The 17,210-nt window shown below is 35.4% G+C and overlaps 1 protein-coding gene and 3 non-coding genes across 5 annotated transcripts; 3 read left to right on the top strand and 1 right to left on the bottom strand.

The window, feature by feature from the left end:
- Positions 1-1,578: 1,578 nt before the first annotated feature.
- On the bottom strand, positions 1,579-8,858 carry LOC105178155 (26S proteasome non-ATPase regulatory subunit 4 homolog). Of its 2 annotated transcripts, none has more exons than XM_011101541.3 (11): positions 8,691-8,858; positions 8,476-8,589; positions 8,204-8,309; positions 7,737-7,851; positions 7,435-7,644; positions 7,033-7,342; positions 5,915-6,038; positions 2,441-2,544; positions 2,221-2,289; positions 2,026-2,093; positions 1,579-1,842 (listed from the first exon to the last, which is right to left on the bottom strand). In XM_011101541.3, the coding sequence occupies exons 1-10, from the start codon at positions 8,700-8,702 to the stop codon at positions 2,046-2,048; spliced, it is 1,212 nt and encodes a 403-aa protein (XP_011099843.1). In that variant the 5' UTR covers positions 8,703-8,858; the 3' UTR covers positions 1,579-1,842; positions 2,026-2,045. The 2 variants fall into 2 exon arrangements, with proteins under 2 accessions (XP_011099843.1, XP_011099844.1); XM_011101542.3 differs by having other exon boundaries at positions 2,026-2,090; positions 8,691-8,857.
- A 7,188-nt stretch (positions 8,859-16,046) lies between these two features.
- Positions 16,047-16,164, top strand: LOC148786982 (U5 spliceosomal RNA). Its single transcript, XR_016067643.1, has one exon. It is a non-coding gene; the product is annotated as a U5 spliceosomal RNA (small nuclear RNA).
- Positions 16,165-16,438: 274 nt separating this feature from the next.
- LOC148786981 (U2 spliceosomal RNA) lies at positions 16,439-16,634 on the top strand. The gene has a single exon (XR_016067650.1). It is a non-coding gene; the product is annotated as a U2 spliceosomal RNA (small nuclear RNA).
- Positions 16,635-16,913: 279 nt separating this feature from the next.
- On the top strand, positions 16,914-17,074 carry LOC148786980 (U1 spliceosomal RNA). The gene has a single exon (XR_016067625.1). It is a non-coding gene; the product is annotated as a U1 spliceosomal RNA (small nuclear RNA).
- The last annotated feature ends 136 nt before the right edge of the window (positions 17,075-17,210 follow it).

Raw genomic sequence — 17,210 nt, 5'->3', positions numbered from 1 at the left:
TTTTATAGAGAAATTATGGAGAAGTAATGAGGGTTTGGAAAGAGTAATATGACCGTTAGAGAGCGTGTTGTCTGTTGAGACGGCGGAAACTAGCCGTTGGGGATTTGAAATGGACCCAGGATTTCGGATTCTTTCAATATGGTAAGGTGTGACCCATTGGCTGTTGGGCTCGGCCCATTCCAGCTCTCTTGCAGCATTGGTTACATGAAAGCTCACTTGTGCGAACGAAAATTTTTGTCCGGATTAAATTAGTCAAATTAAATCAATCATAAAGTAAATTTTAATTATATATTGATTACATAATAAGTATATTACACTGACCATATAATTGGTACAAATTTAATTGAATCAAGTCTGCAAAAATATTTGAGTAATGACAATTAGGAGTTTTTGATATTAAATGATCAGAATTAAAAATACAGAATGTGCTCTTTTAAACTGTTGTCAAGTATTAATTTATGGCACAACCGTGTGCAAATTTTATAATACTATTTGAAACCAAAATATTCATAATATTTGTTACTTAATAAAGTATATACAAAAATAATAAGTTAATATTAAATTAATAAATAAATAATGACAAAGTAAATCCATGAAAATTTAGAAAAAATAACTATAAAAAATAGTGAGGAAATGAAAAGTTAAATTAATAAATAATTAATTAAATTAAATATTAAAAGAACAAAAAAAGTAAAAAAAATACTCTCCCTTTATATATATATAGTACATATATATAACTATTAAAGTTAATTATATCTAGATCCCTTCTAAAAATATAAAATTTGAATTTACACTTACACCTCCTTAAAAAATTCTTAATTTACACTTGACCTCTTTCATTCGTATTTGAACGAAAAATATTGAAGTTAACAAAAGAATATACATAAAATTTTAAATTTTCTCTCATTTAATATTTTCAAGAATTTTTCTTCTTATAAATAGATAAATATAATATATATACATATACATATATATATATATACATGTATAGAGAGAGAGTAAGATTAAACATCATTACATTCTCCCTTTACAAGCACAAACTTATTGCGTAAAAAATTAAATGAGGAATAAAATTAAATATATATATATAATTAACTCACTAGTATCGATATTTTTCAACTTCGCCAAACTCTAATGAATAGATATAAATGATGAGTTTCAAAAGGAGTGCATATATAATTTTAAAATTTCTTAAATGAGAGTATTATTTAATATTTTCAAAAGAGATCTAAATATTATTAACCTTAAGTCTTGAACCGTCCAAAGTGAATGTTCCTAAAAGGATGCCTCACAAATCTGCAAAGAGTACAATTACTAAAAAAGTTTCATCTTTAATTGTCAGTTCTTTTAAATAGTCAATTCACTTATGTTTATGTTCGAAAACTTCTTAGAAATATATTTATTTAATTATAATTGCTATTGCCCATTAAAATATATTGAGAAAATAAAAATCTCTACTCTTACTACTCGCAACTGTTGTAGTTTTTCTTTCTTTTATTTTTTTCTATCATAAACCATTGAAATTATTCCTAGAACTTGAAATCCGAGCAGCTAATCATAAAAGACACCCAACAAGGATGAGATGTGCAACAATCCTTATATCCTGGACTGGATTGCTATAGCTATTCTTCACATGCTTAATTTTCACAGCGACTCCAGATTAAGATTAAGGAACTCATGTCATATATGTTTTGATTGAAATAGCCATATGATGTGAATTGAGAAATAACAAATCTAAAACAGGAATCTTCATGGCACATTCTTCCTAGTGACATCGATTGCCAACATCCGTAGTGTCAATCTCAACACCTTGGGCAGCTCGGAAAGAAAGATGCTTTTGACCTGTGCAGAAGTTACGAATATTTAGCTGAAGGGGTTCAACGTACAATAGCATGATATCCGTCATATGGTGAAGAGAAGAATATATTGTAATCAACTCGAGTTTCCAAGAATATTTATGTAATGGTGAAGCCATTATAGCACCGATAAACAGATAGAAGAATTTCGTAAAGCTTGAAAGTACACCTGATGGTGGAATAGCATGTTCACTTCTTTTCTTCCTCTTTTGGTGCCTTGTCTTCTTCCTTGTTCTGCTGGAACCATATACAGTGAGAATCAACAGAAATGAAAACATGAACTCAAGTGCTGTAAGTAAAGCCACTACTTTTTGTTTGAGAGAGAGAGAGAGAGAGAGAGAGAGAGAGAGATTATTGAACTCACCTCAGACTGACTCTGCATGGAGGCAAGCAAATCTTTGACATGGGGGTCATTTGGATCAACTCCTGGAAGCTGTTAAAGCAAATTTCTTATAGAATATAGCAACAGAATAGTAGCAGCAAAATGTTTCTTTCATTTTCTTCAGTATGTACTGCATAATTCAAAATCAATCAAATATGAAAATGTAACTAGAAAAACACGAACATATCAACATTAGACTTACTGAAGCAAGGATGGAAGACACAAAGGATTGATCTGCCAATAGCTTATTCATGTCTGTCTGGTTCGATTGATCTGCTGCACCATCTTGCACGGACAATTGAAGCGCTAAAAGAACCAGGATAAATAAACTATATCAGAGAAAAGTCAGGTGCAGATGATTCCACCAGAATCCTATATATAGAAAGTAAGAAGTAATTTTTGGCAAGAGAGATTAAAATGTAGAGAGATATAGTCGAGGCAGTAGCCCTGGATAAAAAGCTTATAGGTAAGTTCACAAAAATTATCATATTATAATAAAATAGCACAATGAAAATGGCCAAGAGCAACAAGAAGGAAATCCTGTAAGAACAAGTCAAGTCCCAGAACATTGATCTTTTGGTACTCTATCACACACTCTAAAGCTTAAAATTAATTGGAAAATATCAATTCAAATCTGGACATCATGTTCTGGGATTGCTTGATGTACTTTTTTTCCCTACCCCAGTTCTGAGTTCCCAAATCTCTATAAAGAAATTGCATCACCAGGAGACTTCCGGGTTTTTAGCTGTTATTCTCCAACATTGAGCGTCTACAACATGAACCTTGATGGCATGAGGTAGATCTATCTGGTCAATTTAGAATCTAATAACATCATTTTTTGAAATGCCAAATCTGCTCAACTTGTTTGCAGTTTATCTTTTTTATTTTTTGGTTGAAGGGTCTCCTAGAAGGATATAACAGCAGTTCTGCTGCAGGTCAATATATAAATGGCAAATAAATTACTTGCCACAGATATGCTCATTCAGCTTCAAAACCAGAGCCAATTATAAAATTTCATTAACTTCATTAAAAAGGACAAGGACACACCAAAGACAAACATTCTCACCTGACTCCTTCATAATTTAAAATAGGAAATAACATTAAACTGATGTCTCAACCACCTGAAGCATTAAAACAGTCCGAATCTGGGACTTCCCAAAATGTTTCACAATTAATCAGCTTCACAAGGAATACTTCAGCAATGACAAAGGTATATTTAGCGGAAAAACAAAAACAAAATTAACCAGAAAATAATGAGAAATCCTTCTGATTCATTTTCAAAAATATCACTTGCACGCATATCTACTAAAGAAATCTTTTACAATGCAACTAAACCTCAGCTTACCCCAAGGTTCCCTGTATTGAAAGCTTAGACTTTGATACATCTTTTACAATGCAACTGAAGAAATCCCAGGAGAAAGCATAAACAAATGGCTCTTGTTTGGTACAATTCTCAAATAGTATCAAATAATTCCATGCATCACTTCAAGTGGATGGATTTAATTTTAGTGGCATCAAATCATGAACTCAGCGATATCTTTAATACAAAAACTGATTACAATTATCTGAATAGTGATGTAACCAATTATCTGAATCGTGTTGTAATAGTTTTGTTGTTTATAATGAAAATGAGAGAGAAATAAGATGTGCTAAGCTAGGGGAAGTAATTATGAACAAATAGTGAAGAAGGTAATGGGTGCACTAGCGAATGGGAGATAAGAAACTGGAGAGGATGTATCCAAAATATAATAAGGAAAAAGATTGCAAATTTGTCTTTGTACTGTTTGAAAGTGGATCATCATTCAAAAGCGTAACAAACGAACGCATTCTTTTCCTGCAGTAGCAAAATTGAACTTCGATGTTGTCAATGTTTCATTCGAGAGTCACAAACAAGCTCTAAATCATAGTATCATGGCTGTTATTTTTCTCTAAAAACTACTCAAACTTTAGGAAATTATACCAAAAGCCTCTTGAAAATGCTCCATTTGTTAAGCCAATGGGAACTGGTGAAATTCTCACTTTCCCCTTGGTTTAAAAAAAAAAGTTAAGAAAAATAATTGAAAATAAATTTAGTAACTAACCATTTTGCCCCCGAATCTATTTGTAACATTTATATTTTGTGAGGGGTGAATTTATTATGTACACACTTTAAGAGACTTTGTGGCATTCTTTAGTTTTTTAAAATTATAAGAAAATGCCTGGAACATTTGATTAGGAAATACCAACACTTTTAAGATGGATAGGCAGAATGTCCACTCTTCTACATTTTATTTCTTTCATTATGTCATGTATCCAGTATGCACACAATTACTTTGTGCGTTCTAGTTAGTGTATGTTTATATAATTATGATGTGATTTGCCTTTGTAATGCTAAAAAGTATCTTCGCAAAACTTATATTAATCTAAGAGGCTATTTATAATATTTTTAATAATAGAGATGTCTAGTGACATTTGAAAATAGAGATAGATGTATATGTAATATTTATATTTAAAAAATGTGTCTCTTTGGGATAACGACATCATATACTCTTTTACATATATAGAGAATGATTGAGGAAATCAATAAAGAAGCTCCTATAGTGATCATTTTATTGAGTATACTCTGGGAACAGTCTTACAAATTGATTCTAGTTTATATCCATAGTCGTCAAAGGCACATGGTGCATCATGGAGGAAAGGTGTTCTGGAGCCATGCCGCACAGTGCATCGCACGGTGCGCGTTTTTTGAAGCATGGAGCAGATTTATAGAAATAAATTATATATTCATACCTTTAGTATTTGTCAGCAGGTTTAAGATTAGACTTTTAACTTTTTAGCCAAAAATCTCAAGGAAGCAAATTATAATCAGAACACTTATACTCCTAAAAGCTTCGAACATCATCAAGGATATACTGGCCAGTAAAATATAAGGGCTTCGGACCCCAAACAAAATTGAAAGTTCACTAGAACTTTTTGTTGATATTTCCCATCCAAAATACTAAAGTCCAGGGTTAAATTGTAAACACAGCATTTTTAGAAGGGTCTAGGTGTAATTTCCATAATGTGGAGGAGTAAGCTACTAAGCTCTAATTGCAGTATTTTAGGAGATCTAAATAAAATTGACTGTTAAACATATATATGGCCTTTTCACTAATAGCATACAACATACACCCACACACTACTATAATAGACTTAACATTATTTAAGCAACAACATTCATCAGAGTAAAACCAAGATGTCTACCACTCTTCCATGAATCAAGTGTTCCTCTTCTGGAGAAGCAATAAAAGAAATGAATTCAAAAATCCCCCGATCAAAATACACAGCTTAGACATTACAGCTAACTAAATATACCCTCTCCTTTCCCCAACTTCTTCCTCCTATTAAATTTTCTCTACGACCTAAAATAAGGCTCCATTTCCTAAAATGAAAATTCTTTTCCCTCAAAATCACCATCTCCCTTAAAGTAATTAAACCACCATATTAACTCTTGAAACTACTTTCATTGAAAAAGTGCAAAGACATCCAAAACTTTTTCGTTTTTTGATTTCACCTAAAGCTTACTGCCAAATTGAACTAAGTCAATAATTTTGGGACAGAGTCACAGAGGCAATGTCATCAAATTCAGCAAAGGACGAAGTCAGAGGATAGAAACAATAGATGTGTTAATACAAGATATTAAATGATAAGCTCTCACCAAGTTGCAGATCATGATCATCAGCAGATGCATCTGACATGTCAGTGTCTCGCACAGCAACTGTGGAGGAAGAATCATCCATGGACATTGCCAGGGCCTGCTGTAACAATGCATTCTCATCATCCTGCAAGAATATATCATGTGTTAACTGTAGCCTAGTGTTCAGATATCGTCATGCATAAGAAGTCAAAAAGGACAGGAATAAAAGGAGTTTCAGATTGTTTAGAAAGCTCCACTTAGCAGAGTAACCAAAAAAACTTGAACATGCAAAGGGAACAGGAACATGCAAGCAATTGGAGTAAAGAACTAGAAATCTAAAGGAGCTTTATCCACATAAATGATAACTGACTGTGTGAACCCTTTATTAGGACTGGGGAGAACCTCTCTCTTTTGGCCATGCCACAAGATATGCCAACTTATTAATGATCATATGGAGAATATGGCTTCTATAAACATAAGAGTTCTCACCAACACCAAGTCACAAAGTTGTTCCTCAATCTTTCCCTATGAAACAGCCGGCTCTGCCTCAGACAAAATTCAACTTTTCCTAAAGTTTCAAAATGGCCTCTTGCTAAAACTAAAGAAAAGACTTGCAAGCAATTCCATACGACTAAGCAACTATGATACATACAAGTATTCCAATAGTACATGTTTCCTGCATGTTTTGGGGCTCCCATTTATTCAATTACTTGCTTGTGAACATCAGATATCGTCACTCACGAACTTACCAATGCCAGAAATACCCTGACCCTTGACAACATGTCAATCTATAAAGACTATATGTATGATAACCATGCTTCCACAGCTCTAAAGTGCTTGTGTAAATGTGTTGATATGCAGGAAATATGCTTATTCAGGGATTTAACAAGAGCTCATATCTAAAATGATCAGTCCACTATAATTACATTTGGTCCAAACCGTGTTCTCTATAATTCAATGCTTAAACTTAAGCAAGAACAATTGAAGTCGTCAAGGAGTAGATGTCATTGGTCATTAACCAACTATGGGATTAACATTTTGAAGAAAAAAGCTTTCTGAAGTCCCATTTCACAACTATCATGCAGTTCATACATACAGCAGAGACACTCATGAGAATTCAGTAAATGAGAGAGTCCAACCATCAGATCATTTGTCTTCTTTTCAGGTTCAGAAGTATCAGCATTCACATTGTCGGTCATGGTAGCATCTTGTGAAGTGGATTGTTGTTCTCCTTTTTCTTGTTTTGAAGCTTCTTCTGCAGCTTTTTTGGCAGCTGCTTCTTGTCTTGCCCTCTCCTCTTCCATTGATACTCGAAGTGCAAGAGCAAGTTCGGGATCCAAGTTTGGATCTACACCAAATTCAAATCCAGATACTCCACCAGCTGCAGCAGCAGCTGCGGCTGCTGCAAAACCACTCCCCCCTTCTCCATCACCAGTAAAGATGGGAGTACTGCAGAATGAAGAAAAATAATGGAAATCATAAAATGATAGGTTCATTTTGAATTGACATAGAATGCAATCTGGAAAAGAAAAAAATAAAACCTGATAAGCACATCAGAAAGAGCACTTGGACCCGGAGGAACATGAACGATATGACTGCTGTCATTATTATTTACAGCAGCAAGCAAAGCTTCGAGCTTTTCACTCTTTTCTTGATCTTCTTCACCGAAGTTTACAATGTCAAGAGCTACACTGTTCTTTTTCAACTTTCTTCCAATCAACTCTAACACCTTTTTGTCGTATTTAACAGGACTACAAACACACGAAATAAAAAAAACATAAAATTAAATCTGAAAACAATAGCAGAAATTTGACTTCGAAGTACATAAAATAGTGATTCTTACCTTCCAGCAAACACAATTATCCTTTGTTGCTGCTTCTTGTTTTGGCGATGTTTGAGAGCCAACTGCGCAACCTGGATCCCAGCAGCCAAGTTCATTTCACCGCCTATTTCTAAACCTATATATCAATAAAGCGGAATATTACTCTGTACAGTAATAACAACATTCAACATAATCAGTTAAGATAGACAATGACTTATTAATAAACAACTCACAGGCCATCCCTACTGACACAGTTCACTGAACTTCCATATTTTCACAACCATAGAAACCATATCTTGTTTTGGTTTTCCTTATTTCATTCTATAACCAAATCACATACACATTCTAAGTACTTTAGGGACCCCATAACTATTCATCTTTGGCCCAACTTAGGAAAATCTCACTTTTCAATTAATAAAAGGAATTCCCTCAAGCACAAAAATAGTAAAATTAAGATAGCATAATCAAACACAAGTATAAAAGCTAACCGTGCATGCAAGCCAAGATCTTGCCAAGATCACTAGTCGGAGTGACCAATACACGGACCCCTTTCCCAGCCATTGTTAAAATTCCAACTGTATTCTCGGGATTTGACTACAGAAAGAGGAAAAAAAAGGAAATAAACCAATCAATAAACCTTACCACGATTAAATGAAAATAAAGCTCCAAATAGTGGCAAGCAAAATTGAAACCTTGGTCAACATCAGAAACGCGGCATATTCAAGAGACAAAATATAAGAAAAAAGTTCGAAGAGAATACTTGAGTTTTAGCTCCACAAATTAGGTTAACGGCGTCGGCTTGAGCTTGGAACCGATTGGGAGAGTAATCTCCGTTCCGCATCCACTCCGAATTATCGATGCAGATCATTGTCGCCTATTTTCAGCAATATAAAAAATTGACTAGTAAGTAACCAATCGAAATAAAAATTGAACCCTAATTTCAATTAAAAACAAGAAGGCAAATGAAAGGCAAACCTCGAGCACCATGATTATACAAAATTGGAATCAGATTATAGGGAAAAACAGAGCCCTAAAAACGGGAGAAATTAGCAGCTGAAACAGGTCTTGTTTTTTTAGTGGAAGAGTAGAGAATTTGGGGTTACTTGCAGGGCTGTAAACTTGACATGGAGAATGAGAAAAAGGTTTTCCCTTTCCGGTTTCATCATTTTACCCCTAAGTTTTGGAAAATTACAATGAACTACCTTGTGTAAATTATCTTTTTATCTAATACTATTGATTTACTTAAAAGCATCATAGTAAATTAGTAACTAGCTCTATTTGATAAAAATACGAATTGACTAAAATGTTCTTAAATATATTTAATTCTTCCATGAAAGTAAGTTTGCTTAATTAATTAGTTCTATTGATAATTTTTTTATTCATGTAAGTGTAGAATTTATTTTTATCAATTTTGATCATTTATTTATTTATCTTTACTCTCTTTTATTTAATTTAATTAAATAAATATAATAAAACTTTTAATATATATCAATAATTATATAATAGTAAGGGATAATTACACGCCCCTCCCCTGAGGTTTGTTGTAATTATACATAGACCTCCTGTAGTTTGAAAATTACATCTAGCACCCCTGAGGTTTGCGTCCGTCTAACAAATAAGTTCCTTTGTTGGTCAAATTTTACCAAATTTGTTGATATTAATAAGAAAAATTAAAAAAAAATCTGTATTTATTCCCGATTAACTTATCACTGATTTATTTCAGGTTAAATAATTTTTTATGACCAAATTACCCAATACGTCTTCACGTGTTAATGCATGTGAGGAGGTATATCTTTACCATTATAAGGGTAGTTTAGTCGAAAAAAAAATCATTTGATCTATAATAAGTCAGTGATAAGACAATCGATAGTAAATATTTTTTCATTCAATTTTTTTGTTAATATAAGCAAATTCGTTGAATTTTGGCTAATGTGTGACTAATTTGTTAGACAAAAACAAACCTCAAAGAAGGAAAGTGTATTTACTTGATCTACGTAATTACAACAAATTTTAAGAAAAAACAATGTAATTATTCCTAATAGTAATTTCAATATCTCTTTAATAACTCCACAATTACAATTTACTTATTTACTTTTCTCCATATCCACCATTCCGCATTTCTCTCTTACTTCCCTTCTCCACATATCTTTCTCACACGAATTAACTTCTTTCTCTCACAAACTTCCTTCCCCTCACCATGTTTGTTTCTCCACCTTTTAATCTATTGTTGGGAATTTATCCCAACAGTGATAGTCCAAAATAAATCATTTCAAACTATTACAAAGATGATGATAGTTGGAATACCCTTATACAAATATATTACAAATTAATGAATAAATAAAAAATAAATAGATATGAATATATAAAATATAAAAGCAGTAAATTTCATTAGAAAATTGACTCAGGAGCCAGATCCAGCAAGAAGGAGGCCCAAATACCACCAATGGCCGGCAACCCCTCACGGGTGCTAAACCCAAAGCCACCAAGGCTCAGTCCATAAAGGACAAACCAGAACCACTCAATTTTTCACCGAAATCACTAAGATACTATCCACAAAGGACCACAAAGATTCCACAAAAAGAATGTTCATTGAGAACTATATGACCAGGAGAAAGGGGGAAGGAGAAAAAACTACTGATTCTTTTTCTTCTTCTCTTTCTTTTTCCTTCTTCCTTGCTTATCCGGTTTTGAAACCATATGAGACATTTAATTGAGGAAGCCATTGAATACAAAGAGAGAAGAAAAACGGCGAAGGAAGAAATCCAAGAAGAGAGAGAAGGGGAAGAGACGAAGAGTTAGGAGAAATTAGGGTTAGGTTAGAAAAATGATCCATCCGGCTAAATTACATATAAATAGATGCAACTGGGTCAGGTAGATAGTGTGGGCTGTAAAGGTATTGAGCCATAATATTAAATGGGCTGACATGGAGATGGGTTTAGTCATTCAAGTGAGGAGTGTGTTAGGCTTGGCCTAGGGGACATTGGCCATAAATTTCCAACATCTGTTGTAGGTGAATTTACATAGTAAACATACAATTGTAAAAATCCCTCGAGGGCACCATTGCCTGCCACCTGTGGTGTGTTGTACGCCGGCCATTTGCAAGTCTCCCGCGACACCTTGGCATGGTTATCAGCTTAAAGAGGTCTTTGATGCTAAAAACAGAATTACAGTTTTCAAAGTTTAACAAGTTTGTGATGCATGCTAAAGCCAATTATCTTTTAAGTTTATCTATATTAATGAAAAAAAAAATCTAATGATTGGAGGTCACAAAGTTGCTATTTGGATTTAAACAAGGTTTACGTTGGTATTACCTATGAAAATGGGGCCGCAGGGTGAAAATTTTGAAACATGGATTCCAGAAGAAGTGATGGAGACATGGTTTTGATTTGTAAGTTAATTACCATTTATTACGTATTGCCCATATAACCCCCCCGCCCCCCCCACCCCCCAAAAAAAAAAAGCATTTTTGGAGTTGAACAGACTAAGCTAGTGGAGGGCAGCGTAATGAGCGAGTTGGAGCATTGACGAACCTCTGAGATAATAAAACACAACCACTCATTGCTCTCGAGGACGGACATAGGCACAGCATCAAAACTCGTTAAATCCTTGTGTTCTTTATTATTGTTACTTTAGTGTTCATTCGCAACAATTGATATAGCGTCTATTCTCAACATCATTTACCGTTTGTAATTTCATGCTTTTCATTTGTGAAAGTTGAAATCATTTTTGCGTATATTAGTAGTGATGGAGGAAAGAAATCAAATTAAATAAGGCAAGAATGACATTTTCAAAAAGGAAGATCCAAGTCAACTTACCAAATTGATTGGAACAACGAATTACTAGAATAATCCTGACAATAAATTATAGTCATGTAATAGGGGGTAGTTGACGGTTATAGTAGTATTTTACCCATGCCTACCTTAAATAGCATACATTTGTATTAGTATAAATTCCCCCTCAATTTTTCATTTGAAGGGAGAGAAATCACTTGTAAGGATTTTAGTGTAAGTGTGTTGAACGCGCCCCAATAATACAAATTTTTAGTCGATATTATTTTTTGGCGACATCAACTTGGCGCCGTCTATGGGAACGTGCGGTTCGACATTTGAAGATGGACACTAGATCAAGAGTATGGAATGAAAATGGAGGCATATGAGAATTTGAAGGGATCTCCGAACCCAAGAGAAAGTCTAGCAGCTATTCGGCCCCAGGATGGGTGAAGGCAACGGAAGACTAGAAGAGCAGGAGCAAGCTCCCCTTCCCCTTATGCTCCAACTTACACATGACGCTCTTTGACAGATGATCAAAGACATCTCAGCAAAAGCTGCATCAAGGGAGATTGCACAGTAAATCGCAGAGTATGCGGCCTCGTCCAAACCTTCTCGTTACCCTCGTAGAGGTCTTGGAGTGGACTTGGCCCCAAGGAACAATGAGCAAAGGCCAGTAGACCAGCATGGAGACGACCGACTAGAGGAAGAAGTGGAGAGCAGGCCTTCCCTACTGGAAAACGAACTGCCCCCGCCGCCTCTAAGGAAGCACCTCCTTAGGGGAGAGCCATCCAAAAGAAGAATTCCTTAAGAGGAGAGAGGAGGTCAAACACCTCGCTCTCTTGGAGGAGGGTCATCCAACAGAGGAGAACCGCAAGAGGAGATAGGAGGTCAAACACTTCTCCCTCTTGAAGGAGAGCTGTTGGGAAGAAGAATTCCTCAGGAGGAGAGAAGAGGTTAAGCACATCTCTCTCTTGTAGGAAAGTCATCCAATAGAGGAGAACATCAAGAGGAGAGAGGAGGTCAAACACCTCCCCTTCTTGGAGGAAAATCATCCACCAGAGGAGAACCTCAAGAAGAGAGAGCGGTCAAGCACCTACGCCTCTCTAAGGAGAATCATTTGGAAGAAGAATTCCTTAAAAGGAAAGAGGATGTCAAACATCTTCCCCTCTTAGAAGAGAGTCATCCAATAGAGGAGAACCTCAAGAGGAGATAGGAAGTCAAACACCTCTCCTTCTTGAAGGAGAGTCGTTCGGGAAGAGGAGAACCTCAAGAGAAGAGAGAAGGTCAAGTACCTTCCCCCTCTTGAAGGAAAGTTATCTCGAATAATTCCGCAGGAGAAAAGAGGAGGTCAAACACCTCCCCACCTTAAAGGAGATTCGGAAGAGGAAAGCCTCAAGAGAAGATAAGGTCAACCACTTTCCCCCTTTTAAAGAAGAGTCATCCTAAAGAAAGCCTTAAGAGGAGAAAGAAGGTTAAACACCTCCGCCTTTTAAAGGAAGCCATCACGAAGTTGGAAGCTTCAAGGAGAAAGTAGAGGTCGAGCACCTCCTCCTCCTGGAAGTGTGTCGTCTTGAGGAGGGTCCACCTCCTCCTCTGGGACATGGTTGAGGTTGTGGCCCACCTGTACCACATCCCACCATTGATACTTTCAATGATTCGAAAGCATTGATACGACCTCCTCCACCACTGGAGCCCGTTCAGGTGCCTCAAACCCCACTTGTGGATCCAACCATGACAGGTACTTCTGCTGCGGGGGCCAGCACGTTATAGGCTGCCCCGCGCCCCTGGAACTTACTAGTATCACCACCACCATCGTCTATCCATAGATATATATGCCTCATCGATGCGGTAAGGTCACAAATTTCCCACAAATTATTTTCATTATAATTTTTTGGACGGATATTACTAGTAAATTATATTTTCTGGTCAAATCGAGATTTCCATAGCACCATCAATGTTGTGGTGCGAGGCTATTTTTCCCATTCCTAAGGATACATGTAAAACAATTCACTTGATCAACAGTAGCTCTCATCCGACAATCTCAAGGTAAAAATTCTGAAAATATTTTATTTATGTTATTAAATGTTTATCTTATCAATTACTTATAATTTATTTTTGCCTATGTGAAAATTGCAACTTATTGATGGATTGCATCGACGCGCCCATGTTCAAAGTGTTCCGAATATTCACTAGGAGGTTCCTATAGAAGCGGTTTGTTAACACTAAGGCAAAGCTGGTCCAACCAATGTGGCTGGTCGATGAAACCTAGAGCCAGCTGCAGGAATACTAGACCAACCCAGACTTTTAGGAGGAGTCCACCAAGAATGAAGCCAATCGGGTGGCCAACAGGGCCTACAATCGTCGTCAGGGATCATCATCCATCGGGATGCACAAACAGGAGTTGATAACTTTTTTTTCTTTTCTCTTTTTAAGTTTATATGAATATTTAATTTACCGTCGATTATTTTTTTCTTTTGTTGGACATGAGACACAGGTCGATTGGACTCCAAAGCAGGTAGAGTTGTTCTCCAAATGCTACAGAAGGGCATTTGGAGCTAGAGTGGCCCGCGGGGAGAGCAAGTGGTGCTAAGTTGTTTAAAAAATAATTTTTATTTTTAATTTTAATTATTTTATATTTCTATCAATAATGAATTTTTTTCATTTCATAGGAAACCTTCCAGAAGATGCTGGAGGAGCAACAGGCCCAAGCAACAACCGATGGGCAAGATCCTTCAGCCTTTTCTGAAGCCTCGCTGGGCATTAACAAGCAACAATTGTGGATGTCAGCAGTTTGCAAACGGGAGAAGGGACATGTCTTCGGTTTGGGTTTAGAGGGCCACAGCTCGTCATCTGGACCATCATAGCCCAAAGCGATGCCTACACAACCATAGCCACCGCCACTCCCAAATCTCGATGAACGAGTCATGAAGCTTGAGGAGATGTTCATGTATGTGATGACAAATTTGTCCATCCCTTTATTGCTCGATGTGATCCAGACTCCAGCTAATTCCCCAGCCTCCAACAACAATGCACAAGTCGATGTTGACACTGCTGATTGGTGAGGACGGTTTAAGTTTATATTAAGGATCTTTTATTATTTTTAAAAATTGTGTTTAAATACAATTTTTAGATGAATTGCTTATTTCTTTTTGTTATTATGTTAATAACATTTACTTGCATTTTTATTTATTTAAATATTCCAAATTTAGAAGTTTCAAAATCCTTTTTCTTTTTTTATAAATTTTAAATTCGAAAAAGTTATAAGAATAAGAAATATGAAATTAATTTAAATGTAAAAATTTATTTAGCAGTAATTTAATTATTTTAATTAAATATTTTACAATTGTAGCGAATTGTGTCATAGGTATTGTGATACAATTTATGAGCACATAACATGAAAATCGTTAAAAATCTGTTCCAAAAAAGAGCAAAAAAATACATATTTTATTTTTATTTGCTTTATTGCCCATATATACTATTTTCGTCTCCTTTTTTGTTGGTAATACTTGTATTTTAGAGAATGATAAGCAAATCATCTGAAAAACTACTACGCCGTCGATCGTTTGTATGAATTTTTATTTTATTTAAACTGAATAGCCACGAATAAATGCAAAATACTCATTTCATTGAACATTCTGTTAATAAAAAATATTTTTGTTTTTGTTTGACAAATAATTTCACTAACAAGTTTTTAAATTTTTTATATTCTAAAATTAGTTTAGTATAAAATTAACTTGTTTGTTTTGTAATATAAAATAAAAGGAAATGGATAATAAGTAAAATTACATAATTTAGTCTTCTCTTCTCAATATATTTTTTCTAGTACCGGACAATGAAAAGATTTTGTCATTTACTCCCGTTCCAATCATAGCAAACAACTTGAAGAAAAACTATTATCTTTTCCGTATCCGTTTTCATGTCATTTGAAGCAAACGAACCCTTGAAACTTTATCATCAAATGTTACGGTATGTCTATGATAGAATATCTCCTGAAAATTTAATCACATTGAAATATTACTTGCCTTCTCTACTAAGAAGAGGATTAGATAAGGTTAAGAATGTCCTCTAAATATAAAAAGAGAATAATTTGCAGAATCCACATATTTATATATAATAAAATAAATAATGAATTATGTAGAGTCAAAAATTGATTAAGACTAATACTGAATACTGGGAGAAAAATGATGAGGATGCTGAATATTATTGTTCATATAATGGTAATTAAAACATGTATTGTCTCTTACACTCACAGCTTTTGGAAGACGCATGCCTGCAACTACAGTAGTGTTCTATTTCATTGAATATATCAGAATAATAAGACTAATTTTCAGTACGTGAGAGACAGTGTTGATTGAAACCAAAGCATGCACAGCCTTGAGCATTAATACAAATGAATTGACAAGACGCAGACGAGGACGAGACGATACAAGCAGGCCATGGAGGAGGAGGAGGAGACGGGCATCGACTAATTAATTTGTTCCCACATGGAGAAAGCAGTAAAGGGTTGGCAGATTTAGTAGCAAAGAAAAAGGTAATGAGGAGATGTGGAGAGAAATTAAGGAGCCGTGAGGTAAGCACAGAGCGAACTATTCTTTCGCCTTTTACTAAAGAATACCGTGCGCTTGCCTCATTCAACGGCATACTCTAATTTTTGGAGGGTCTGAAACTGTAAAAGGTTTCGGCCCCTATAATATAATATATGTTGGAATTTTTGGTCTTATAAGTTGTTACAAGAAATTGCTGAAACATACATGCATATTAATAAGTAGAAATGGAAGCTGATTAATGCTGCAGCACATAAATAGAAATCAAATGTGATTGCAATTGTACTTAATGAGGTATATTTATAGTCAGCCCAAAAATCTGATTCTGACCTCCCTCATCGGAAATGAACAGAGCATACAGAAGGGTTGTGGGTGCTACAAAAGATTAGGCTCCAGCACTGATTTAATCATACCTTTCTCGGCCTTTTGGCTAAGATCAAGTGTAGTATCTGTTCTTATCAGTTTAATATCTGATACGTGGACCATCGGTCCACATGATATTAAATTAATTTTTCTAGGGGGAGAGCCCATCACGGCAGCTTGCTGCTGGGGCTCTCAAGCGTTGCCTTGGCTTTGCACTATTGCCTTGGCCTGGCGCACCTCACCAATTCTAGTCTACATGTCTTATGCTTCACTAAACATAAACAGAGAGGATCATCATCATCATTGTTAAAGAGAAACCTAGAGCATTATTGTCAAACAGAAACCTAGAGCAGCATCTTTATCGTCATCATCAATCAATGTGAGATCCAGAAGCAGTAATTCATTTCTCATGAACAAACTGCAAATTATGTTTTTAATCCATATGCATCCCACATCGAATGAGCATTGTGTGACTAGTAGGAGTGTAGCGCATATTAGCGAAAGGAATCCCAACTTGAAACATACTTACCTGGACGGGGTCGATGGGCGATTAGGAAGGCTCATGGCCTAGGTTGGTGACCTCCATTGCACTTTGGAGGGGTGCTCGCTTAAGGTCTGCCTAAATGGTGGAGCCTACGTCATAATTTGTGGTAGCGGGGGCTTGCGTTCGCGCAGCCCCCACCCCAAATCAAAGTATCAAACATTTGTTTTGCTAGATACATTTGTTCGAGTTTTTATTTGGATATGATCGAAAAAATGAATCTAGTTTGATAGAATTTTGAATTTTCATATTTCCAGAATTTGTTGACCACTCTATA

Source organism: Sesamum indicum, linkage group LG9 (assembly GCF_026168435.1).
Source record: "Sesamum indicum cultivar Baizhima isolate 11 linkage group LG9, ASM2616843v1, whole genome shotgun sequence".
Classification (NCBI taxonomy): domain Eukaryota; kingdom Viridiplantae; phylum Streptophyta; class Magnoliopsida; order Lamiales; family Pedaliaceae; genus Sesamum; species Sesamum indicum.
The sequence above is the reverse complement of the archived record's forward strand: the minus strand, read 5'-3'. Positions and strand labels throughout refer to the sequence as shown.

Bases quoted from the DNA above. Each gene is read 5' to 3' on its own strand.
- LOC105178155 (XM_011101541.3), bottom strand. The intron at 7,852-8,203 runs GTTAGCTTTTAT...ATTGATATATAG, and splicing joins GATCTTGGCTTGCATGCACG to GTTTAGAAATAGGCGGTGAA. The intron at 2,545-5,914 runs GTGAGAGCTTAT...TGGTTCTTTTAG, and splicing joins TGATCATGATCTGCAACTTG to CGCTTCAATTGTCCGTGCAA.